Genomic DNA, 26,202 nt, shown 5'->3' on the forward strand with positions numbered 1-26,202 from the left:
GTTAAATCTATGTGTGTATAAAATGTGTCAAGCTGTAAACTTATTTGTGTGCTTTGCTCTATGTAATTTGTACCACAATTTAAAAAAACAGCCTGCTTTCTTCAAGTATTTTTCTGCTGGTTCCCCATTTTTTGGTTACTCGAGTTGGAAACTGGGAGTTGCTCCGTATTCCTCCTGCTCCCTCTAAATAATAGCATTTGAATCCCTGCCTGCCTGTTCGCCCCAGCACCTCTGGCCCTAGAATGCACAACAGTCTGTGGATGGGCCCACTTTGTGTCATGACGGGTTGAGGGAGGGAGTCATCGGACTTACTACCCATTTGACAGGAGTCGTAATTTTGGGAGGCAGTGATTCACTGCCCAGAAATTATCTGAGAATTTAAGGCATGTCCATGACGCCATTTTCAGGACCTGGATAAAAATATCCATGTAAATGAGATACGACGTTTGGAACCAAAAAACACACCCAAAACACAACTTTTGCTGAGAGTGTATCTTATTGTAGCCTTACGTGAGGGTATAATATTCAGTCTAATTGAGTAAATGTTAGCTGAAATGTAAAAGAAACAAATTTTTATTACATGTAATGTGGAAGTGTTTACAGTCACGTGCCAGGTAACGTCAGCGACATGTTCTGAGAAGTGCGTCATTGGGCGCTTTCGTCATTGTGCGAACATTGTGCAGTGCACTTACACACCTAGATGGCACTGCCCACTACACACCTAGGCAGATGGTGTCGCCTGTCGCTCCTGGGCTACAAGCCTGAGCAGCAGGTTACTGTACAAAACATGAGGTTCAATCAAGCACCAGAGAAAATGATGCAATCGAGACGCTGCATGAGGCTGCTGCTGGGGTAGCACGGCATTCCGTCTGACAGCAAACTTTTAGTAAGTAGAAAGAGTACTCTAACGACAGAGACTGTAGTATAGTAAATACATAAACCAGCACCGTAGTCATTTATTATCGTGATCCCGTATTGTGTAATTGTGTGTGCTGTGCTTGTATACGACTGGCAGCGCAGTAGGTTGTTACAGTGTCACACAAACATGGGAGTAATGCGTTGCATGGCTGTGACATCACTAGGTGACAGGGATTCTCCAGCTCCCTTACGATCGTACGGCACCACCATCATAAAATCCTCCGTCATTGACCAGCTGTCCTCATGCAGCACGTGACTGCAGGAGAATTTAAGGCAAGATGCACTTGACTCAAATATTCCTTGTCATTTTTCTTCCATTAGAGGAAGGGTAGTAAAAGTAAAAATCTGTGGAAAGTCCAAAATAAATGGTCAGACTTCATCCTGTTGGTCTATGCTAGTTTTATTATTGAGGAAAGGCAGAATTGATACATCTTTAAGCAAGCTGGTCTTGTTTTATTTTTCAGAATAAATATTTATCAGATAATCAGAGAGCAGGTGCGAAGATGCAGTGTAATGACGGGAGCAGTAAATACTTAAATGTACACAGTCAGTGCTGTTTACTTTCCTGTGAAATAAGTTTGATTACAATCATATTCTTCTGTAAATATGCTCAGGATTTAAGAGAGTTCTGTTGTAAGAAGTACAACTCTAAGAGTGATCTTAGTAAGGAGAGTAATTTTTGTTAACATAGACTCTAACATTTGTATGCATATCATTATTGAACAACAAATCTTACGGAAAAAGTAATGAAAATAAAATATCAGGCTGAAAACTTAATTTCCTCAGTAATATCATTTTACCACAATTAAGTAATAACAGATTCCATTTAAGGAAGTTTTTAATATTAAAAATTTGTCGGGCAAAAAAAATTGAAAAATTTGTTTCATCCTGTTATCTTGCCCAACTACTGATAAGTGGCGTTCTCTCCTTGCTCATGTCACATTCCTTCACTCCTCTGTACAGTTGTATTTGCTGTCCTCACCTCCTGGAATGACTGTTTTTTTCCTTCTCTGCCTGGAAAACTCCTACCTGTTTATCTTCCTCACTCGTCTGTTAGCTCTCACTATGTCTTACCTTTGAATCCCACTTACCTTCACAGCTCCTGCCATGTGGCAGGAACCCAACAAATGTTCAAGAATGATTTCACGTTCAGCGTGGTTGTGGTATTCCTCATGTATCAAAGTTTTTAAATTTCTTTACACTTTGGTTTGACATTTGGTCAATATAAGTTTACCCATTAAATATGTATGTGTTATCAGTCAGATCATACTGTATGTTCGCATCCAGTTTGTCTCAAATATGCTAAATCCACCAAGATTCTTATGAAGAGTTTTTTGTCCTGTTGCTGTGTACGTCAGTTTTCCGACCATCTGTGTGGTGCAGGCTAGTTGGGATCCTTTTATTGTTATTCTTTTAACCAATGCCCTGGCCCTACTAGGACCTTTTCTTTTCTTATCCAGCATTCAGCTCCAGTTCTCCTCTTAACCTGGTTATAAATTATAGAAAATTCCTAGTCTACCTTGTAGCTCTCAGAACATTGCACTCCTAATGTGAAAAGGCTTTCTTTTTATTTTCATCTCTACCGATGGAACACTTGAGGAGGGCATGCCTGAAGAGGTGGTTTGTGCAGAGCGTCTTTTCTGAACTGACAGAATTAACATCCCACTGCTTTTTTTGTTCTTACAAGCAAATATTTTCATATTGATTTAGTTCTTTTATGCAGAAAACATATAGTAGGCTCCATATATTAAAGGTAAGGAAAGTTGTGTTATTTCTTAGAAGCTGAAAGCTTTTACTTTTTATATTTGGTCTTTTGTCACACAGTTTCTGTTAATGGAAGACAGTGTGAACTGAGAAATAGGACTCTGAATTATGACCCTTCCTTCTCTTTTTTTAAAGCTTTGCCATGTTGTCTTGATTCTACTGTTAATGTCAGTTGGTGTTGTCTGACTGTACTGAAACATAAGAGGTGGCATTACACCTGGCTCAGCTGGTTCACTGCATGTTCTAATTACTACCACTTGTGAAATCTACAAATTAAAAGTTTAAAAAGATGCCTGTGGTGCTGATAACATGGCTTAAGTGCCACTAGAAATCAATGCCGGAGAACGTGCTACATTTAATAATTCAAGAATTGGATCAGAAATTGATGTGAACTATGAACAATGTGGATAAACTTGGTTTGATAAGGATTATAGTTTAATTCAACCATATATGTATATTTTTATCAAAATTAAATTCAGTCATTTGTAGAAGCATTGTTGTTACAGTTGTGAATATTTTGAGGGATAAATGTAAATGAATGAATGGGTTTTATGAATCCTGCCTTAGAAGCCTGAAGAGCCAATGAGCATGGCAGACCTAGAGGCCCCGGGAACATAAGTGATACAGGGCTGAGGGGAAGGTACTTACATAAGTCTGTGACTAACTCCATAACTCTCTGACCTCAGAATGGATTTTCTAAATCGCCCAGAAAAAGATGAAGAGATACTGACTACATAAAAGTGGAAAACTTTGGGCCGGCCCGGTGGCACAGGCGGTTAGAGCTCCATGCTCCTAACTCCGAAGGCTGCCGGTTCGATTCCCACATGGGCCAGTGGACTCTCAACCACAAGGTTGCCAGTTCAATTCCTCGAATCCAGCAAGGGATGGTGGGCTCTGCCCCCTGCAACTAAGATTGAACACGGCACCTTGAGCTGAGCTGCCGCTGAGCTCCCGGATGGCTTAGTTGGTTGGAGAGCATCCTCTCAAACGAAAGGTTGCCAGTTTGATTCCTCTAGTCCCACAAAGGATGGTGGGCAGCGCCTGCTGCAACTAGCAATGGCAACTGCACCTGGAGCTGAGCTGTGCCCTCCACAACTAAGATTGAAGGGACAACAACTTGACTTGGAAAAAGTCCTGGAAGGACACACTGTTCCCAATAAAGTCCTGTTCCCCTTCCCCAATAAAATCTTTAAAAAAATAAAGTGGAAAACTTTGGTATGTCCCACAAAATACATAACCAAACTAGAAAAATTTTTAAATGTAGGGAGGAAGGCCTTTCTAAATCAGATATCAAAACCCAGAATCTATAAAAGAAAAGATTGATAAAGTTTGCTGCATAAAAAAAATCAATGCTTTCTGCGTGGAGAAAATACTATAAACAGAGGTTTTTTTTAAAAGAAAATAAACATGACAACAGAAATAAATTTCAACTTAAGACAAAATGTTTACTTCTTGGATATATAAAGAATGTCTACAATTTCAATTAATAAAATAAATTATAACTCAATTATAAATGGGCAAAGGATATAAAGAGGCAATCCACAGAAATGGAAACCCTGTGTGTATAACTTAGATAAATACAGAGGGTGCCAAAAAAATGTACACACATTTTAAGAAAGGAAAAAACTATTAAAATTGTAATACTCAATATATACCGATAACAAAAGATGAACACAAGTCACGTCTGACTTCTGCAGTTACAAGAGGTGCTCAAAGTGGTTCCCATCAGCGTCCAGACACTTCTGATTACGGCGACCTACTGCTTGAGCAACGCTGACCAAAGTGTTCACTTGTATCCATTTTTTGGCACCCCCAGTATATCATGTATACATATCTGCTTTTGTATATGCGTAGAGTACATCTGCAGGTTTCAGTGGTTGTCCAGGAGGGGAACTGAGTGGCTGCAGGACAAAGACGGGAAGAGGACTTACTCTTTACTTTGAAATGTTTTTTACTATTGATTTTTTCCATTGCATATTAAATAGATATGGTATCTATATGTATATACACACACATAAGGGTATTTTATGTTAAAAGCCTAGAAACAATATTTAGAGCACAAAATGATGTTTTATTATAACAAAGAGCTCACACAAATTAACGAAGACTAGAGGGTCACAGCTAGGTGAGCAAACATCCACAAGCAACCAGTTGACAAAACAGGAAAACAGAATGAATAAACAAACATACAGAAATAGGTCCAGTCTCAGGAGCTCAGCATGAAGCTCAGCGGCGCTTTCGGAGGAAGTTGTTTCCAAGTGCCATCTCTGTGTGTCCCTGCAGCTTCCTGCACCTGCCCCTGTGGCGGCGCTTACTTTCTGTCTCTGCCTCTAAACTGCAAGCTCTCTGAGGTCAGAGAGTGTGTCTCTTGTCATTTTTCCCAGAGTCCGTCACAGTGTCTGGCACACAGAGAGAGGCCTACTTGCTGAATGAAGGAATGAATGAATGAACAGAGTAACTAGTGGTCAAAGATGCAGGTATTAAAATACACAATGTTTTAGTTTCTTTAATAAGGGAAAATTAAGTTTTAATATACAATGTGTTGATAAGACTGTGATGAAACTAGTATGCTCATACTGCTGGTGGCACAGTACATTGTTTCCCTAAAATGTTTTCCTCATTTGCCAATATTGTCAAGAACCCCCCGCCCCATCACAGAGCACAGTTGGTAACATTTAACTCACTTCCATTTCTCTGAATCTGTCTTAAGATGACAATCTAAAATATAAAAAAACTGCACATTCAGAAATGTTCATCACAGTGTTATTCATACGGGGGATACAATGGAGGTATCTATAGACCCACCACTGAAGTAATGCTTTTTTAAAAATTGTTGGATCCAATGGCAGGCATTAAAAATTACCCTCACGAAAATGTAACAGCATGAAAAATGCTTGTGATATAATAACGTTAAGTGAAAAAGGCACAGTTCAGAATATGTGTATGCTTTAATAACACAAAATGTAAAGAAAAACTAAAAGGAAATACTTTAAAATGAGAAAACATTTGGGGTGGCCGGTTTGCTCAGTGGTTAGAGCGCAGTGCTTATGACACCCAGGTCACTGGTTCGATTCCCTCATGGGCCAGCGAGCTGCGCCCTCCACAACAAGATTGAAAACAACAACTTGACTTGGAGCTGATGGGTCCTGGAAAAACACACTGTTCCCCAATATTCCCCAATAAAATTTTTTTTTAAAAAAAGAGAAACATTTGTTGTAAGTAAAATAATTTTAAGTACAGTGGCTAAAACTCTTTTTTCTAGCAAGTGCTTGCATGGGTACTACCAATATTTGCCTTTGATACTCTCTGATAGATTTTTTCTTTAGATATATTAATCTATTCAAACAACTTACTGTGTTATCTGTTATTATTTTTAGTATAAGTTTGAGAGTCAGAGATTTCTTTTTCAGTAGCTCTATAGTATGATTATATTATTTTTAAATTTAAAAATGTTTACCTATCTCAGCAAATATAAAAAGATCTGTATTCCTACAGGGTTGCTGTAGTTATTGTCTTGGTGACGTTGCTTATGAATTCTGAAGATGACTTTTATGGGCTTTATAGACTAAATTATGTCCATCTCTAAATTCCTATGTTGAAGCCCTAACTCCCAATGTGATGGTATTTGGAGGTGGGGCCTTTGGGAGGTGATTGGGGTTAGATGAGGTCATGAGGGTCCTCATGATGGGATTGGTGCCCTTATAAGAAGAGGAAGAGAGACTCGGGCTCTGTCTGGCTCTCCCCCACCCCGGCCCCCCACCTGGCCCATGAGAAAAGGCTGTGTGAACAAACGAAAAGAAGGTGGCTGTGTACAAGCCAGGAAGCGGGTCCTCACCAGACACCAAGCCTGTCGATATCTTGATCTTGGACTTCCAGCCTCCAGAACTGGCAGAGAGAAATGTCTGTTGTGTAAGCCACTCAGTGTATGGTGTTTTCGCAGCAGCCCACACTAGGACCTGGACTAACCCTTTGTGAATATGGGATGCTGGGGAAGGCACGTAACAGCTCCCTTTTTATTTTGTCTACAAACCACTTTCTTCATAGGGAACTGAACATAAAGACTAGTTTCTATAGCTTTTATACTACAAGTAAAATTAAGGTTCTGATTATTAGTGTTCTAAGTATCCAGGGCTTTAGAGAGGCACCCACCCGTAACCTGGAAAGAAGAGAAATAAATTTCCCTTTGAGAGTTAAACTGTAAAATCAGAGCATAGATATGTAAAGGTTTCCCAGGGTTCCTGCCAGGCTGAATCCTGAGGAACAGAAAGTGAAGGTGGAGCAGCAAAGCCTTGGAGAGCACAGTGACGCAGGGATGTGAGGTGGGTTCTGGGCCAGGGCTTCCGCAAAGACACGTGCTGTGAGAGGCGTTGATCGGCTCCAGAACTGCAGTCGTTTTCTAAGACCACATCCTCCAATTCCATTGCACCCAGCATCCAGATGGGGGAGGGCACGGAGGGGGTGGGGCTGAGAGAACGTCATCAGAATGGAAGCGGCAGCTGTGGCCATGGACCTTTGTCCTAAGAGGTCCTAACGGTTCCTTAGGATTTCTTGGCAGTTCATGATCTTCCAGAGTCTGCTAGTTATGAACTCAATATATAGATGTTTATATACTTCACCCTTCCCACTTAGTCTTCTGTAGACCATATAAAAGATTTAGTTTCTGTCCTGAGAGAAATAGGACACCATTGACGGATTCTGAGCAGGGGAGTGATAAGACCAGTTGTGATTTTAGATAAAAACAATATCTCAGTGTAAAGAAGAGGAGGTGTGTGTAAGGTTAGGCAGCCTGCTTTACGAAGCTATTTTAGTAAATCAGGAAAGAAGATGGCAGCTTCTACCAGGGTGGAAAGAAATGGACTGATTGAAGAGATACTTAAAAGCTAAAATCAAACCGCTAGTGGTGGTTTGGGAATGGGGGCAGCGAGGGGAGAGATATGAAGGAAACTTCTAGATTTCTGGCTTGTGCAGCTCCACTGAAGGGGGCGTCATTCATTGTGGTTAGGGAGCTCAGCGAAGAGCCAGGCCTGGCAGCAGGTGTGTGTGTGTGACCATGGCTCTGGTTTTGCAGTTTGAACTGGAGGTGTCTTTGAGACGCTCAAGCAGAAATGGCAGTTCCACATGTCCTCATTTACTGTATAACAATTAACCTCATGGATCTCTGAAGGTCAGAGAGAGGTTTGCGCTAGAGATACGATTCGGGAATCATAGGTATTTAAATAGTAATCGAGGCTGTGTACGTGGTGAAGAGAGCCTGGGAGAGGTTGCAAAAAATGAACAAAGGAAAGGTTGAAGAGAATAAGGGAAGGAGCTGTTAGGGGCAGGAAGAAAGCGTGGAGAGTGTGGGCTCATAGAAGCCAGGGCAGGCATGTTTCAAACAGGAAAAGGTGGATAGCCATGGTGAATACTGCCAAGACATTGAGTGAGAGTAAAATAAAAAATTTGTTAATTTGTATGTTGTTAAATGAGAAGATGTGGAGTTTTTTAAATTTATTGGGGTGACATTGGTTAGTAAAATTATATAGGTTTCAAGTGTACATTTCTATAATACATCTATTTATTGTATTGTGTGCTCACCACCCAGAGTCAGTTCTCCTTCCATCACTGTATATTTGACCCGCTTTACCCTCATCTACAACCCCCCTGCCCCTCTTACCTTAAAATGGTATGGAAACTGGACAGGGAAATTTGGATAGGTAATTGAGTTGTTTAAGTGAATTATGCTTGTCTTAAGCTATGTATTAATTAAATCTGGGGGGTTGCAAATCACAGAAACTCAATATCCTTTAAACAAATAAATAACTTACTGTCTCATGGAAATGAAATGTCCACGGATAGGAGTGGCCTCTGGCACATTGAATCCAGGGGCTCAAACAATATGATTATCAAATTCTCTATCTTACAATATCATTATCTAATTCTCTGTCTCTCAGCTCTGCTTTCCTCGGAGGAAGGATCTCTCCCGGTGACCCCTGGCAACTTCAGGCTTCTCTTATGCTTACAATCCTGATTAAAAGAGTACTCCTTCCTAGTTCTAGCAAAAAATTTCATGATTGACTTGGATTTTACTAATTTGTATCACATGCTTATCCATAAATAATCACTTTGGTTTGAAGCAATTAGATACGCTGACTGGCCAGGCCTGGGTCCCCTGCTCACCCCTGGAGTTGAGCCCCGTAAAAAAGTAGTCTTGTCTGAGTCACATGGGCTGTGAGTAAGGGAGGGGTGGCTTCCCCAGAGAAATCAAGCTGTGGTCCCAGAAGAAGGAAGAATGCACGTGTGCTGGGCAGGTGAAAACCACAGACATCTGTTTCAGCTGTGAACGATGTTTGGGGCCCACTATGTATGACTACGTGTTTCTGCAATATACTTTGTAGGTAATCTTCTTGGCCTAAAGGAAGACTGGATCGATGTGCTACTATTACTTACAGAATGAACCCCTGGGGCTCATTTTTGTGGCTAGAGAAAGGTTGTAATTATTCTTGCTGCATGTGCGACTACTGGTTTGGGGAGCTGCGTAGTAATTAATCTTAAAGACACATTGAGACCAACAAGCACATGAAAAGATGCTCACCATCACTAATTAGAGAAATGCAAATCAAAACCGCAACGGGATGACACATCAGATACAAGAGTGACTACTGTAAACAACACCAACAAAACAAAATGTTGAGGATGTGGAGAAACTGGAACGTCGGTGGGATGTAAAATGGTGCACGACTGTGGGAGACAGTCTGATGATTCCTCAAGAAATTAAAACTAGAACTGCCATATGATCCAGCAATCCCACTCTGGGCTTGTATCCAAAAGTACTGAAAGCAGGCCGCCCGAGGTATTTGATACCCCATGTTCACACTACCATTATTCACAGTGGGCAACAGGTGGGAGCAACCTGAGTGTCCATCGACAGATGAATGAATAAACAAAGTATGGTCTGTACACACGGTGGAGCATTGTTCTAAAAAAGAAGGAAATGCTGGCACGCGCTACAACATGGAGGCGCCTTGAGGACGTTGTGCTCAGTGAACTAACCAAGTCACCAAAGATAAATACTGTATGAGGTCCCTAGAGTAGTCACATTTATAGGGACAGGAAGTAGGATGGTGGTTGCCAGGGGCTGGGGGTGGGGGAAATGAGTTGTTGTTTAGTGGGTACAAAGTTTGTTTTGCAAGATGAAAACGTCCAGATCTGTTGCACAACAATGTGAATACACTTAATATCACTGAACGGTGCACTTAAAAAACGTTCAGATGGTAGATTTGATGTTATGTACCTTTTTACCACAATTAAATTTTTTTAAAAGACACATTGACTATTTCCATAAGTTATGTACACAGATGTTCCTTAAAGACTAATGTATTGTATTTCATAAGAGCCAAAGGCAAGGGGATTTTAGGGGTTGAATTTCTCCGAAGCTGTACCTAACACCACCCCCGCCCCACACCCTGGCCATGCCTCTGAACTCCGTGATGGTTTTACTTTGCAGTGGCGTTGATTGTATGATCCGTGAAGCTTTTTCCTGGTCTTCTCTTAAACAGTCCACTTGTGTTACATGTCATTAGTAACTGCCTTTTAAAAGAGTACTTTTAATCTAGTTTCTAGGACATTTGTAATTCATCATTATACTTGTTTATAAGAAATCAACACACTTGTATGCCATTGGACATTTTTTTCATTTATGCAGTAAACATCTATAAGTGCCTATGGAGTGTCATTTTAAATTTTTTACTGAAGTATAATTGACATATAACATTATATTAGTTTCAGGTGTACAACATAATGCTTCAATATTTGTATACATTGTAAAATGATCACCAAAATAAGTCTAGTTAACATCTCTCACCTTACAGAGTTACATTTTTTTTCTTGTGATGAGAACTTTTAAGATCTGCTGTCTTAGCAGCTTTCAAATAGGCAAGACAGTACTAGCTGTGGTCACCATTCTGTACGTTACGTCCCCAGGACTCATTTCATAACGGAACGTTGTACCTTTGGACCTCCGTCAGGCGTTTGAGTGTCATACGTGGGCTAAGGGATGAAAAGGTATGCAGTGTGTTCTTTGTTCTCACGGATCTCACTGACCAGGCAGCACACGGGACAGAGTGCTGCCTGTGACAACAGTGTGAACGAGATACGGGAACAACGAGAATGGGTCTCTCTTTCAGGACGGGCCACATATAAAGAAAGTCTTCTTAGCAGAGGTAATGACTGGGCTAAGTATTTTTTTTAACATATAAAAAATACGTAAGAAGAAACCGATGAATCACCATCATAGTGGGAGAGTTTACCACACCTCTAAATAGCCAATAGCAGAGAAGATGGAAATCAGTGCGAATGCAGAAAACGGAATGAAAGCATGAGCAGCCTGATGTGACTGGTGTGTGTAGACCCCGGGCCGTTCTTTCCTCGTGCACATAACTGAGTATTTGTTGGCCTAAGTAGTGCCTAGAGGAAATTTTTAAAGGCATGATAATGGTTTTGTGTTTATGTTTTAAGAAAAGTCCTTAGTTTTTAGAGATGCACTCTGAAATATTTACAGATGTCTGGATTTGCTTCAGAATAACGCGGGCAGTGGGAGTTATGGGTGTGAGTGAAATGAAATCATACTATTTTACTGTTTTCTCTACTTTTGTGTGTGTTCGAAAATCTATATTACAGAGATAAAAGCTGATCAATTATTTCAAAATAAAAGTTTTTAAAAAATCAGTTCAAGGGTCATTTCCTCTGGGCCTTATACTCGAATGCCTCTTTTCGGTGCTTCTGTAGAAACATGTAACTTGCCACATTGATTGTTACTGTTAAGTGGTTGTTTGTTGCATTTCCTCTAGGCTGTCAGTCAGGTCCCTCCGGGACTTGGATCCTCAGGAGTCAGTTGTAGAACCTGGCACAGAGCCTGGGACATAATAGATCCTTAATAAATATTCTTGGAACAAATTGTGACTTTTCCTAACAGCGTGGTTTCTAGATGTTAAACATTCTAAAATATAGTGCTCCTCCGGGTTAACATTATTCATTCATTTTATTTATCTTACTCCTTCCGAACAGGCTGTTGCACTACAAAACCAAACTGCTTATATATCCCTTGTAAGTCAGGAAAATTCAAACTCCAAACTAACGTCGGTTATTGAATGGGCATGTTCGTTTGAGCCGTCTCAGTCCGAGGCAGGCTGTTGTTTGTTTATCTTCATGCTAAGTGTGGAGACGTCCTCTGAGTAGGACGATTATTTCTCCTCCAAGCACAATACTGTGTATTTCTGAATATAGCAGAAATACTCATATTCAAATCCAAGATCAAAATCTAATCCTCAAACCCAGCTATAAATTATTTCTTGTTATCTACCTTATTGCTCCCTTTTATTAGCTTAATAAATAACAGTTGGTGATGATTATTGAAAATTTAATTTTAAAAAACCCCAGTTCTTTTGCTTGCTTTCGTCTCTCTGCATATAATCTTCATATTCTGTAGCAGCTCCTTTATCATGGATATGTTTTTCCTGTTTTCAGTGTAATTTGAACCTCACAAACCCTGAGCTCCAGGGAAAGTGAGTCAGAAGCAGAACGCTGAAGCTTAAGCCAGGACCTAATTTTTAAATAAATCACCTGGCACCTAAACACCTCACATTCATCAAGAAGCCTTTTTGGTGCTCTGGGCTTGGGGACGACGTGGATTGTCCCTGGTTAGTCATCAAGTTATTTTTGTAACCATGCTTTTCTATGCTGTTTTCCTCCGAATCAGGGTATCAGTAACAGGCATGAACATTTCCAGTTGTTCCCATAAAAGTAAAATGCTGTTTTCTTCAAAGCACTTAGGATCATATCTGGGTATGTTTTTAAGCCTAAGGACCGAGTAAATGCCAGTGATGCCCGTGCTGCCCCCGGGCTGCCTGCGCAAACCGGTAGGTAAGGTCAGAACTGAGAGATGTCTAAAAAACCCTCAGTGGTAGAATCAACAGCAAGGGAAATGGGTTTGGTTAGGGTGAAGGCACAGGCAGCGTTTCCCCCATCTTTGCATGTCAGATTGTCTACATCTAATCTCTGCATCCATTGTTTAGGTCTTTTTCTCCCTTCTTTTAACCTTAATTACTTATGAAAACAGAAGCCAAGGAGGACACGGATGCCTAAAATGTAGAATGGAAGCTCATAATTTATAATGCTTGAAACCAAAAGCTCACCTCACTGTATATAAAAGTATGGTGTGGCGCCTCACCTTGGAACCACGTGGCATTCTGGCCACGGCGCCAGTGCCAGGGAGACTGTGCCAGAGCTGGACGGCATGAAAGGATGGGTCAAAGTGTGATCAGAGGAAACGGGGGTGTCAGGTATTAGCACTCTTTCTTTTTATTCAACAGACAGGCAAAATACAAAGATGCAAACACAGTCCTTGCTCCAGGGAGTACACGGTACCGTGGCAGCTGGAAAGCGCGGGCAGGGCAGCTGACAGACACGCGCACAGACGCTGCAGTGCACACCCCCCTGGACGGCTGAACTCAGTGCAGACTTGTTAGACCTGAGTTTTACTGCGTCCCCTGACACTGCTGACTGTTCTCTACTTGCGATTCTCGCCCCTCTTAGCTTCCACAGTGCTCTGTCCCGGACATGATTTCTTGGCATCGGCTCCTTTTGTCTGCTGCTAATCTAGCGATCCCTAGAGCAGTCCCCTCTCTTTTCCTTCCCACCCTGTACTGTCAATTCCCAGCCCTTTTCCCATCCCAGCACCTCCAAGGAGTATAGCAGACTATCATCAGTTAACAGTGGCTTTTACGGCAGTGATTTTTACTGGGTGGGGAACCAGTACCCCCAGAACCAAGGGGAGAAGCTCCTGGGGTGATTCTGTTGCATTGTCCCCTTGGGCAGATTCAGTGCCTTTTCAGCCTCTAGCAGAGTGGCCGGCCCAGTAGAAGCTCAGTGGTGTGCGGTGGGGACAGCAGGTGCAGCAGGTCCCCAAGCTGTCTGACTGCTGGGGGGTGGGGAGGCGTCAGCTGAGCTAAACTGATTCACCAGCTAGATCAGCCTTAAAGGAGACTCAAGGAGGTGTGTTTTCAAAGAGGTGGCTAGGGACATCAGTTATTAAACCCTGGGAACAGATGAATGGCAAGCAATTAGGTACACAGGCTTCTTTACGAAATCCCAAAGCATGTAAATGAAAAAGCTCTTTCTGAATCTTGAACATAATTAGTATAAGTCAAACGGAAGATGTCCTGTGTCATTGGACAGGTAATACATTGGTGACCCTCATTGCCCCCAAGAAATGTTACTGGCACGAGATAATTTGAATAAAGAGTTTCCTTCTTTAATTCATTCACTCAGTAAAACTTATTGAAGCATCTTCTTGTGTCAAACACTACAATAGGTGCCATGTGAACAGTCGTGAGTAAAGCAGACATAGCCCCTGCCTGCATGGGGCTAATAGTCCAGTGAGAGATAGATGTTAAGCAAATAATCACTACGCGTACACAGAGAAATGCTATGACAGAAAAAAGGAGAGTGCTATGGGAAGGTGTAACAGGGTGACCCAGTTGAGATTAGAGGTAAATGAACAATGATTAGGGGCTAATTAAGCAAAAAATCCAGGGGAAGAGGCAGAGAAAAGAGATATGTGAAGTCTGAGGCAAAATGGTGTGGACGAACTGACAAAGAAGAGCCAGAAAGTGGTTCAGCTGAGGGGTGCTGTCAGCGAGGCAGGCCCAGCCGGTCCCCACTCAGCACGGCACTGGCTCCATCTGCGTGCTGCTGGCGCTGACCCAGGGAGGAAGAAATGGAACTAGTTATAATGTAGCCTGAAGGTACAAGATCCTGAGCTGTCGGCCAACTTTGCCTTGTGAGGATGGTTGAGATAAAGCTGAGTTTTAAAAGATGTGTGAAAGAGGAAGGCCAGTTCAGAAATGATCTGGACAATGAAATCAAGGTGTGAGGAGCATGACATGTTTGTGGAACTGCAGGGAGTGTGTGGTTCTAGTACAGGCTTTGTACGAGAGCTGGAGGAAACAATCGCTCCTGAAAGGCAGAAGCCCAGTGTGAGAGATGGATATGCACTGAGGAACCTGGGCTTGACCTGCAGGTGTATCTTGTGGCGGGGTGTGGAGGAGGGCATGACGGCAAGGCAGCGACGTCACCGCACTTTGGCTTTACAAAGACTACTCTGGCAGAAGCACAGATAGATTGAAATTGGGCCTGGAGGAAGGAAGATACTGCATAATTCTGGGGAGAACTGGGGGCAGCCTGATGTGGCAGTGGCAGTGTAAATGGGGGGAAGGGTCACATGAAAGAGCTGTTTGGGGGGAGATCTCTAAGACTTGGGGAGTGAATGGTGCTGCGGGAGGAGTGAAGAAAGCAGGAATCGAGCATGATACTAGGGGGCCACTGTACACAACGTGGCCCATTGGTGACCATTGGTGACCAAAATGTTATTACGCAGCACGTGACTGTACACAATGTGTGTGCCCTCCCTTTCTTACACCAAAAGTCGTGAGCTGTGGACGTTGCTCTGTAGCTTGCTTTTTCTGCTGAACCGTGTGCCTTAGACATCAATACGTACAGAACCAGGGGCCACCTGTGGCTCCTGAGCCCTTGAAATATGGCTGGTCAACCAAAGACAGAATGTCGAATTTTATTTAAGTTTTGGTTTTAAGATGGAAGCAGTATAAAATATTTCACCATTAAACTCAACTCTATTGTTTTGGTAGAACTGCATTTCACTTTTACCATGGAAAATACAGCCTCCAAATTGAGCTATGGTGTGAGTTTAAAGGCTTAATTTACATATTGTTGTACTATCTTAATAATGTTTTATACTGTTTACATGTTGAAATAATTTTTGATATCTTAAATAAAATATTAAAATTTTACCAGTTTCTTTTTGTTTTTAAAATATGACTAAATTACATATATGGCTCAAATTATATTTCTACTGGGCAGCGCTGCTAATAGACCATCCATTACATTTCACAGTTTTATAGTATTCCAGTCTATAGGGTACCACACTTTGTTTAACCAGCCCACTATTGGTGCATACTTAAGTTGTTTCTAATCTCTTACCATTAAAAATGCAGAAATGCTTGACCTTGTCCACACATCCCTTCATGCATATACCGGTTGATCTGCGAAATGAATTCCCGATATTGGGGTTGCTGGATTAAAGAGTGAATGCATATGTAATTTTGCATATGTAATATGTAATGTAATGAGTATGTAATTTTGGTATTGCCAAATTGCCCTCCATAACAGGTGGACCAGTTTGCATTCCCATCATCAATGGGTGTGAGTGCAGTTTCCCCATATACTGCCATTTATAGCTACAACATTTACCTGTTTTTGGATATAATAATGAGCAAATTGTCTTGCTAATTCCAAGAGAGTTTTAAGAAGAAATCACAAATGGTTTCCTAACTTCTTTTTCTGTTTAAAAAAAAAACTATTAATGATAAAACTCTGAGAATCAGCATTTTGGAATTGATTCTTTTTTCTAATGAAAATGTCAAGGAATTAACCTACACAGTTTTCGTGGGCTGTACATTTTGATAGAAGTTTCATCATCTTCAGATTTAGGAACAGAGATTTTTGTGAGGGTTTCCATGGGTAAGAGACAGCATTTGCTTGTTTTCCAAGACTTAGAGATTTCTCAGGTTCCCACAGCAGCCTTCCCTGGCTGGGCGGACTAACATTTCAAGGTAGAAAAGCAGTGTGCACGCGGGTTTTCCACACTGTCAGCTTTCCAGTTCCCTGGGTTATTTCCCTAAATGCCGAACACCGTCTAACTTAACGGGCTGCTTAGCTGAGGAGATGCACTGACATCATTGGAGCCATCAGCTGCCATAGCCATTAGACAGTCAATGCTGTTTATTAAGCTGCAGAAAAAGATCGTCGTTCCACCTTTAGGACCCAACTGTTGTCCCTGTTTTAAGACTGGTGTGCCTGCTACTGCCTTTTTCTCTTTGCCTTGTTTTTTTCAGATTGAAATGAAGAACTAAACATTCGGCATCTGAAAACAAATGGCTTCATTTTTCCCATTCATAGGAATCCGAAAATAAGATTCTTGTGAAGAGAAAGCTCACTCTGTAGTAGGGATGTGTCAGATAAGTTAATCATTAATATAATGGAAAGCCTTGGCTTTCAAGAATGTAAGTTCCTATTTTGGCAAATTCTAGAGGCACAGAAGAGCATGATAGCAAATATGACTGGACATTTACTGTCTCTAATAGTTTGTCGTTTTTCAATCTGAAAAGATTAAGAAAAGGAATAAAAGGTACGGGTTGGTGTGGATCGTGCAGGAAGAGCACGAGGAAACAGGGACTCACTGGAGGGGGCGGCCTCGGCGGTGTTGATACTGTCGTTTCTACTGTGCTTCAATCAGAGAACAAATCATCAGACAGCTTTCTGATGGGACGCCGCTGCCCTGCAGCGACTCTGCATGTCCCGTTTTTTTTCTGTTGCTAATTTTGCTTAATTATTTTGTTGCAGGAAGGGTTTTCACTCATTGGTAGCAAGAACTGGTTGAAGATTGTAAGACGCATGGATTGTCTGCTGTTTGGAACGACGATAAAGGCAAGATGCTGTGTGGGCGACTGCTTTTGAGCATCTTCTCCGCTTCTGTGTGCGGATGGGGGGGTGCAGGAGCTGCTTTTTGCAGGAGAAATGGGGTCATCCCAACATGTCGAGAGGAGCAAAATGAGTGTTTGGCTTCTCCAGCCTCTGTGTGGATGGGCTCATGGCAATGAACAGTGCCTGTCAGAGGTGATTAATAAATACGAGACTGTGGTATATAACAGTGCTCTGTATCCTGTTCCGTTGTCATGGAACACCGTGTCACAAGCGTTATACCACGGCAGTTCTTAGTCTTTGAAAATGTGATTTTTCATGGCTACATAGCATTTTACTGTTCAGATGCGCCATGATTTTGTTAACTAATCCCCAACTCTCACTATTATAAATATGTTTTGATTTTCATAAGGGTTTATTTGGAAGTCCTAGAATTGTGAACATTTATTTTGTAAATTTTCCCTCCAGGTAGGTTGTCCATTTCTACAGCACTAGCAATGTGTAAGAATGCTCGTTTATCCAAATCCTCTCCAACACAGTGGTAAAATTTAAATTTAAAAACTAGTTTCCAATTTGATAGGCAAAAATGAGCATCTTCCTTTAATTTGCATTTCTTTAGTAACTAATGAGAAAACATTTTTTGTGTGTTTGTTCGCCATCTATATTTTTTCTGTGAATCACCTGCCTACTGCTTTTGCCTAATTTTCCTCTTCAGAGTGTTTAGATACTGTACATATGGAGATTACATGTTATAGACATGTACAGTTACATGTTACATAGAAATATGTGTTTATGTCATTGGTGTAGATACATAATTATATAATATTCATGTATTGAATATATATAACATTGAAGTAATTTTATAATCTGCAATGATAATTGTATTTATTTGCAGTAGTTTACACTTACTACAGTGGTACCTCAGTTTTCGAACGTAATCCATTCCGAAAGACATTCGAGTTCTGAAACGTTCGAAAACTGAGGCATGGTTTCCCCATAGAAAGTAACGCAAAATGGATTAATCTGTTCCAGGCCTTTAAAATCCACCCCTAAAACTGCAAATTTAGCATGAGTTTTACTATCTAATGATACCATAGATGCATAAAATATATGGCGTTCGTAAACCGAAATGTTCGTCAATGGAGATCACTGTACTTTCTTCACCGCACTAAATTATCTAGACCTTCCAGAACACGTAGTTACATAGCTATGGCGCTGTTCTGGATACCTCACTGACCTGAATGGGCAATAGTATTTAGACATTAAGAACACTTCTGGGGCGCGTGGCTCAGGTGGCGGTTGGAGCACTGAGGTCGCCGGTTCGATTCCCACATGGGCCAGTCATTGCAATGTTCATAACACCAGCATGGGCCAGAGAGCTGCAACCTCTGCAACCAGACTGAGAACAACGGCTTGAATTAGAGGGGGGAGGAAAAAACACTTTTGGCTGTTGATTGAGATACTCTTTCAGTTATAGTTTATTTAATAATACTTTTATCAGGATCACATATTAAATTTTATCAAAAGCTTTTAGACACCTGTCAAGATATGGGTTTTTCCCTTTGATCTATTGACTTGATATATTAATATTGAACCAACAGATTCTGCTTTTTGCCTTACCTGGCAAAGCGTATCTTTGGTGTTTCTTGCCTTAGATGACTTTAATGAACCAAGTATTATGTAACAAACACCATTGTTTCAACTGACAAATGGAAGAAGTACTTTGAAATAAAATTTTCATTCCTTTAACAGCAATTCAAAATAACTTGAATTCTGTGTGGTAATGAAGATTATACTTCTTTACTATCTGGCTGAAATAAGTAGATTGTATAAGTTCTGCCTATTTGTACTTTCTTTTTTTCAGTAATTCTGATCAAAATGGTCATGTCAGATTGGCTAATAGTTGACACATAATTCCCTTTCTGAAGGAATTTTAGTTCAAAGGAGTAAATCCAAACCACTGTCCTCTTTACTTCTCACCCCAGTAACTCACTGAAGAATTTTTTCACGATTTCTTCTGGCCTAGGCTTTGGTTTCAAAGCAAAGAATGAAAGAAAACGCTGCAGTCCCTTCTCTGATGAAGTCTTTTCTCTGTACTCCCTCCCTCATCTTCTACAATAGAGGAAGTCACTACGCGAGGTGGGAGAACTGCTCTGGTTCGGGTCCTAGCAGTGATAGGAGACGTCTTCCAGATCTGAGCGAGGATGTAAAACCCGCAGCCAAAGCTGGTGGGTCTGTGAGGTCTCTGCTGACTCCTTGGCTCTCCGCCTACATGGTGCTGAGACTGTAACGTCAGCTATACAGCCTGTGGCTTAAGAATCTCCCCATGGCCAAAACAAGGAGACAAAGAAACGTGTCCCAAATTAAACAAAGCAAAACTCAGAAAAAGAACTAAACAGAATGGAGACAAGCAATCTATAAGATGCAGAGTTCAAAACACTGGTTGTAAGGATGCTCAGTGATCTCGGTGAGAACTGCAACAGAGAGACAGGAAACATAAAAATGGAGATAGGAAACATAAAAAAGAACCAGTCATAAATGAAGAATACAATAACTGAAATGAAGAATGCATTAGAGGGAATCAACGGCAGATTAGATGAAGCAGAGGGTCACATTAGCAATTTGGAAAGTAAGGTAGCAGAAAACACCCAGTCAGAACAGCAAAAAGAGGGGGAGAGATCCAAGATGGCAGAATATGCAAATGCTGTGCTTGCCTCATCCCATGAACATACCAAAATTACAACTAAATTACAGCACAGTCAACCTGGAGAACTATCTAAAGTGTAGCTGAACAGCAGTGTTATAACTAAGGATATAAAGAAGCCACGTCAAGACTGGGAGGAGGGCTGGAGACGAGAAATAGGCTGGTCCCACACCCACAACAGTTCACAGCAAATGAATTAAAAAGTCCTTTTTACTTTTAATTATGGCATAAAAATAAATCTCATCAGGATTTTCAATGTAAGTGTCCTTTTTGTTAACCCAGGGGCAAGTTTTCCATTGTGCTTATAACTCATGTTCAGATTTTTCCTGATGGTTTATCTTAGCTCCTCATGCACTGACCTGGCATTTCTGGCTTCAGATGATAAGCTCAGTTCTATCTGAGAATTTTACCAAAGGAAACGTGGAGCAAGGCTTCAGTCAGGCTGTCAGACAGCCAGTCTCCCGTTATTGCTTGGAACTACATTCCAAAGAAACCCTAACTGTCCAAACTCATTCTTAGGTAGACGCTACTAGACTTACATAATTGGTCTGAGATTTTCGCCCTGTTTATATACTTAATTGTCTGTTTCTGCGTATAATTTGTCATCTAGCTATGAGGTATAACTTTGAATGTTATTGTTTCTCAAAAGGTTGTGTAATTACAGAATCATGATAGAAATAGCTAATATAGAGGTACTTCATATAGCTGTCTTCATACAGAGTCTGTCCTAGGTGAGTTGGAAACAGCTTAGTAGTTGTAAACAATAAACCAGCCAAGTTTCACAAAGGAAGACACACTCTCACCAGACATTGAATGTGTTGTTCTCTCTTCAGTTCTTCCGCTTCCTCAGGGAAAGGAGCTGTCAGTGATACTCAGTCATTTGGGGATTGTTCATCCATGAGAAAAGTGGCTAAGGAAATGAACAGGCACTAACTAAAGAGAAATTGCAAATGACCAATCAGTATAAGAAAAACACTCAACCTCACTTGTAATCAAAGAAATGAAATTCTAAGTTAAAAATCTATGTTAACCTTGTAGGTTAAAAACATTTCAAAGCATAGGACTCCCTGGAGGGCACCGGGAAATGGGCACAGGGATGCTTGCTGGGAGGGAAGTGGTACCAGCCTCGTCCCAGACAGGATGGCTTTGGGGACCACGACACACGGGGCCTCTGAGCAGGCGAGTCTGTTTTCAGGCATTTGTGTACAGAGATGTGTGGACTAGCGTGCTCACCAAAGCTCCGTGTTTGTAACCGGGAGAAAGGCTGGAAGTAACAGTAAATGTTTGTCAGTAGGGGGTCAGCTAAAGGAATACTCTGTAGCCAATAAAAGTAATGAAATATACTTCTATTTTTATATTTATTGTTAAATAAAAAATAGGTAACAAGACAGTAGTGTAAAATATATAATATATAACCTATATATGACATATAATATAGTTATGTATGAGTAGATATGTTCTAACATACGTATATATCAGAATATTTCCTTTCCATATTTTTTCATTGTTGGAGGGGGTAATAATACTGGGTCACTTTTATACTCGGGGGAAAAATTAAATGAATTAAAAAAATGTAGAGACTCCAACAGTGACAGGAAGGGGTAGCAGTGTCTGTTCTTCCAAATGTGACATGTGGCACCACACAGCCATGGCAGGAGTTTGCTGTGACCTCAGCACAGGCTTTGCCTGATGGTTTTATCCAAACATTTGAATAGTGTGAACTGTGAACAGGAGAATCAAGGAATGTTGGCTTAGAGGAACTTAGAGGAGTTTGCTGACTGCGGTAAGATATATTTTGCCGTTAGCAGTGATTTGTGGATTTAGTAAGTGGAAAGTGCTGTCATTATGCGAAGTGTGCATCTGAATTTCTTTACAGAAGCAATTGAATAAAGGTACACAATACATACAATCCTATTTGGAGTGGCTTTTGTGTAAACTGACTTCTCTAAAGTAGGCAGAATATTATATTAGAAAAAGAGGAAACTACTTCCATTAAAATAATGGGTTTATTGTTGTTATTGTTACAATGCAGTCCTGTTTTTAAACTTACAATCAAATAAATGTGATGTAGTTGCCAGATTTAAAACTTTTTAATTGCATTTTTCCCACCTTTGCTGATTAGTCAAGGCGTGTAACTTACACAGCAAATTAAAGGCCACGTGTGATTTGTATGGTCGTCTGGCCTCTAAGCATAAAGGACATCACAACTTATGAACGTGACATCCATGAGCTTCAGGCTTGTTTTCTAAATTCACAGGCTTGTTGAATGTGGCATCTACCTCTTTTATATACTCAGGTGTAGAAAATTTTTCTGGAGCGAGGTATATGTGGTATTATCTTCACTGATTTTTCACCTAAGGAATTAAAACCTATGAAATCTTTATTCCAAAGGAAGAAAACACATTTATCTTTTGCTTCAGTCAGTATGGTCACCTCCTCAGGGCCCTGAGGGAAATGACTTTAGTATGAGGAGCAGCGCCCACAAGTGGGGAGAAAACGAGTTACTGCTGGCTCTCCTTCCCCACACCGACAGCCTAGGGTCATGCTCCTCACCCCTCCCCTTCCCCTCGGAGCAAAGGGGGCCACTCGCCTACAGAACGCACAAGTGAAGTGACACGACAGGGGTCACTGAGAATAACTTCTCATTTGTCACCAGGACAAGAGCCGCATGTTCCGGGTGCAGTTTGGTGGCGCGTCGCCGGAGCGGGCGCTGGAGCACTGCCGCAGCTGTGTGCAGAGCCTGGCCCAGTACACCGCGGTCCGGGAGCCCGACGGGGCCAGCCGGCAGCTCCGGGCGCGGGGGAGCCCGGGGGCGGGCCACGAGCGGAGCGCCGCCCTGCAGCACGGAGTGAGTAGGCTCGTGGGGCGGCGGCCGGTCATCGGGGGGCCGTGTCGGTTAGCAGGTGCTGAGAATACTGAGTGACCTAGTGAACGTGATCCTAGCAGGTCCACTGGGACGGGGGCCCAGCTGCGTTCTGCCTGTCACTCTGGAGCGAGGTGATCAAAGAACTTGGTGCCCATTTCCACGGACCCCTCCCTGAAACCTTTGCAGGGCTCCACAAAGCCCATGTAATTTTTGTAATACTATTAAGACATTTGCCCTTTTCACTTTGTCCATATTTGCGTTAATGGGACAAAAGCACTGTGTGTGAACCTGCTGTCACCTTAACCCGAACGAAGGCAGCTGTTCCAGCTGTGCCAGTAGGCGCCACATTCGTCACCTGTCACCTGCAGGAAGGAGCCTTAGAGCCCTGCCTTCTGACGGCCGGCCGTCCTGGGGCAGCACCTGTGTGACTGACTGGGCTGGCAGCTCAACTGGCCTGTCTTCGTGAAACTCCATCATCACTTGAAAGAACGGACAAACTGGTTATTCAGATTTGGGTATTTGGTGGATATTGTCTCAAAAATGAATAAAGTGGCCCTGTCGTTTCAGGAAAACAACTGATAGTACTTATCAACATGATGAAACAAACCTCTCAAGTAAAAGTGATTAATAGAATCTTGGATAACTTGTATGAGCCACTTGAGCTTTACGCTTCCTAACCCAGAAAACTTTTCTGATGGTGCTGTTAATGAATTTGATTTTCTAAATGACACAACAAAATGTTTCAACATTTGGAAGATCTGTGTAGTTCAGTGAACCAGTATTTTCCCAACGGCCAAATGCATGCTGCTTCAAAATCACGCATGGATAAGAGATCCATTCAAAGTGCAGAAGAGACCACGGGTTTAATGTAAGAGTTCGTGGCCAGGATTTCAAATTCTGTGTCGCAACGAACCTTTAAGAAACTGCCACTTGCTGAGTTTTGGTGTCATATCAAAGAATGTCCACAATGATCTGAAAAGGCTGTTTTGCAATGCTTCTGTCGCCTCTGCCTGTGTATCTTTGTGAAGCCAGACTTTCTTCATGGACTTCAGCCAAAGCAACATGTGTCAGCAGATTGAAGCAGAAAGAGACAGGACATTCCACCTGTGTTCCATTAAGCTAGACACTAAAGGCGTCTGCAACAATCACTATGATTTTGGTTTAGGAAATAGTTATTTTTCATAAAAATGTTTTAAGCATTAAACAGACGGTTTATTTTTAAATAAATTAATATTTAAAATTTTTGTTTTACCTTCTAACATAAAAATCAGATAGATAGGTGTCAGACAAAAGCTGTTTGAGGGCCTCATGAATTTGTAAGCGTGTAAAGGAGTTTGTGATCAAAAGTCAGAGAATCGTGACAGAATTTCTCCCAGGAGTCCACATTCTGGCATCCTTTGGCATGGTCCCAAATGCTACTAGAGTAAGCATCTATCTCTGCTTTTGGGATGAAATTCCAGTTTCAAGCTGAGTTTTTTATTTTCTACTTTAAGAAATCATTTTCCAAACATGGCTTTCCATCACTTTATTCTGTTAGGTCTCCTTAAACTCACTGGACCAAGAGAATTCATTGTTGCTGTTTTATCACCAAGTTTCTTGTCAATCATAATTTAGGGCAAACATAAATTTACATTATCATGAAGTCCTTTTCTTTAAGCAAGTGCTATATGATTTCCTCTTGAATGTGTTGTTTGCCAAATCAGATCTCAGTGTTTTAGAATTCTTTCCCTTCGTTTGTTTCTGCATGATCTTTTCTTGTGAAGGTGTCAACGCTAAAGCTGTTTTTCTTATAAACCCTGGTCTTGTTTGAAACATTATGCGTCCTCAGCCCCTGCTGTATTCTTTAAGGTCCCTCCCTGCAGCTGGGACTGGTTTATCGTAAGGTACTTTGTTGCTTATCATCCTTTGCCCTTTGAATACATGCCCATTTTTGTAGGTTTCATTGACCCGTTGTTAGATTCAGGTTATAGTACCCAGTGCATGGGGTGCAACAGGAACCCAATAGGGTCCCAGAATTTGGGAACTGGGTCTGGGCCTTATGAAGGTCATGAAGAAAAATCAGCTGCACAATTATCTAAATATAAAAAGATAAGCTGTAACACATGTAACAAATGCAGGCTAGCGCTATGCGCTCCAGCAGCAAATGAAGGCTCCAGCTCCGATTTTAAAGGTCAGTTCACATATCCAGGTAGAAATATCCCCAAAGGGGCTGGGAAGGGGGCTGGGAAGATGTCGTGTCTTCTCTCGATTCTGTATTCAGGGACTCCTCCAAGCCGTGGTTTGCTGTTCTGAGCAGATGAGAGCACTGTGCAAAGGCCACAGGCTTTGGAATCAAAACAGATCTAGGTTTGAATCATGGCCCAGTTAGTAGCTGCATCTCATACACGTCACTGAACCCCTCCTGTGAAATGGGGAGATTGAGCTGCAGTATGTGTAGAAAGCACCTAGGATGGCGCCTGGTCAATGCCTAAATAACACTATCCATTATTCCTCGTAAGGCCAGTCCTGTTACCTCTCAGATCCGCCTTCTCTTGCCAATGAACTATAAGCATCCTGGTCAGTTAGCAAGTGTTAGCACCGGAGTCCACAGGGCGGTAGAGGGAGTGCAGCGGCAGAGCAGAGAAAACATGTCACTGGGGTGCCTCCCCGGGGTGCAGACCTTGTGAAGCTGGGCCCAGACCCTGCTCTTCCTAACGTTCCAGCCCGAGGCGTGCCCGCAGCTGCTGCCCTGCAGATTTGCTCCCTCACCAGGTAGAGCTGTGGCCAAGTTCCAGACACCTCCTGCAGTCTGCTGTCATTTTCCCAATAACTATGTATTTCTCTAAAATAGCTTTTTTGCAGATCAAGATAATTTCATGTCTATTTCAAGTTCTTGAATCATTTCCTGGCTCATATTTCGTTTTTACTTTTCATCAGTTTTGTAATCTTGCTAATTGTGGCTTAACCAGGTGTTTCTCAATCTGAGAGGGCTTCTGGGACAGCCCAGACCATGGAGCGAGGGGCAGGAAAAACAGGAAAAAGGGGGGCAGTTCCTAGGTGAACTCTTCTCAGTTAGCACAGGTCTGGGGGGGCTCCAGCTGCTGTGCACAGAACCCTCCTCCCTGTGTGCACTTGGTCTAATCCTGGAGCCCCCCGCCCCCAGTCACAGGTACTTTGTCACATGTGGCTTCTGTTTAGTGTTGGTGATACACGGCTTTTGGTTGGTGTCTTTCCCAGTTGTTTGAAAAACGCAATGTTAGCTGAATTGATATGTATCCTACAAAAACATCAAATATCAGAGCTGGAAGAAAACACTAGGCATTAGTCTTTTATTTTTATAGATGAGGAAACTGAAGACAGAAATGGGTCTCACCTGAGGACTCCTGATTCGTTTCCTTTTTGCTCATTTTGATTTGTGAGTGACCTTGACTAGTTTTGT

General features: G+C 41.7%; 1 protein-coding gene across 2 annotated transcripts in view; it reads left to right on the forward strand.

Annotated features, from left to right (window-relative positions):
• REC114 (REC114 meiotic recombination protein) overlaps window positions 1–26,202 on the forward strand; it is a 63,615-nt gene that overhangs the window by 33,686 nt on the left and 3,727 nt on the right. The window contains exons 3-4 of one of the 2 annotated variants that reach the window (XM_019735926.2): window positions 17,137–17,220; window positions 22,575–22,766. In XM_019735926.2, coding sequence (XP_019591485.2) covers window positions 17,137–17,220; window positions 22,575–22,766 — 276 coding nt within the window. Of the gene's footprint in view, window positions 1–17,136; window positions 17,288–22,574; window positions 22,767–26,202 lie in introns of those variants that run through there. The other variant, XR_012494865.1, reaches the window with a different exon arrangement.

Source organism: Rhinolophus sinicus, linkage group LG03, assembly GCF_036562045.2.
Source record: "Rhinolophus sinicus isolate RSC01 linkage group LG03, ASM3656204v1, whole genome shotgun sequence".
NCBI lineage: Eukaryota > Metazoa > Chordata > Mammalia > Chiroptera > Rhinolophidae > Rhinolophus > Rhinolophus sinicus.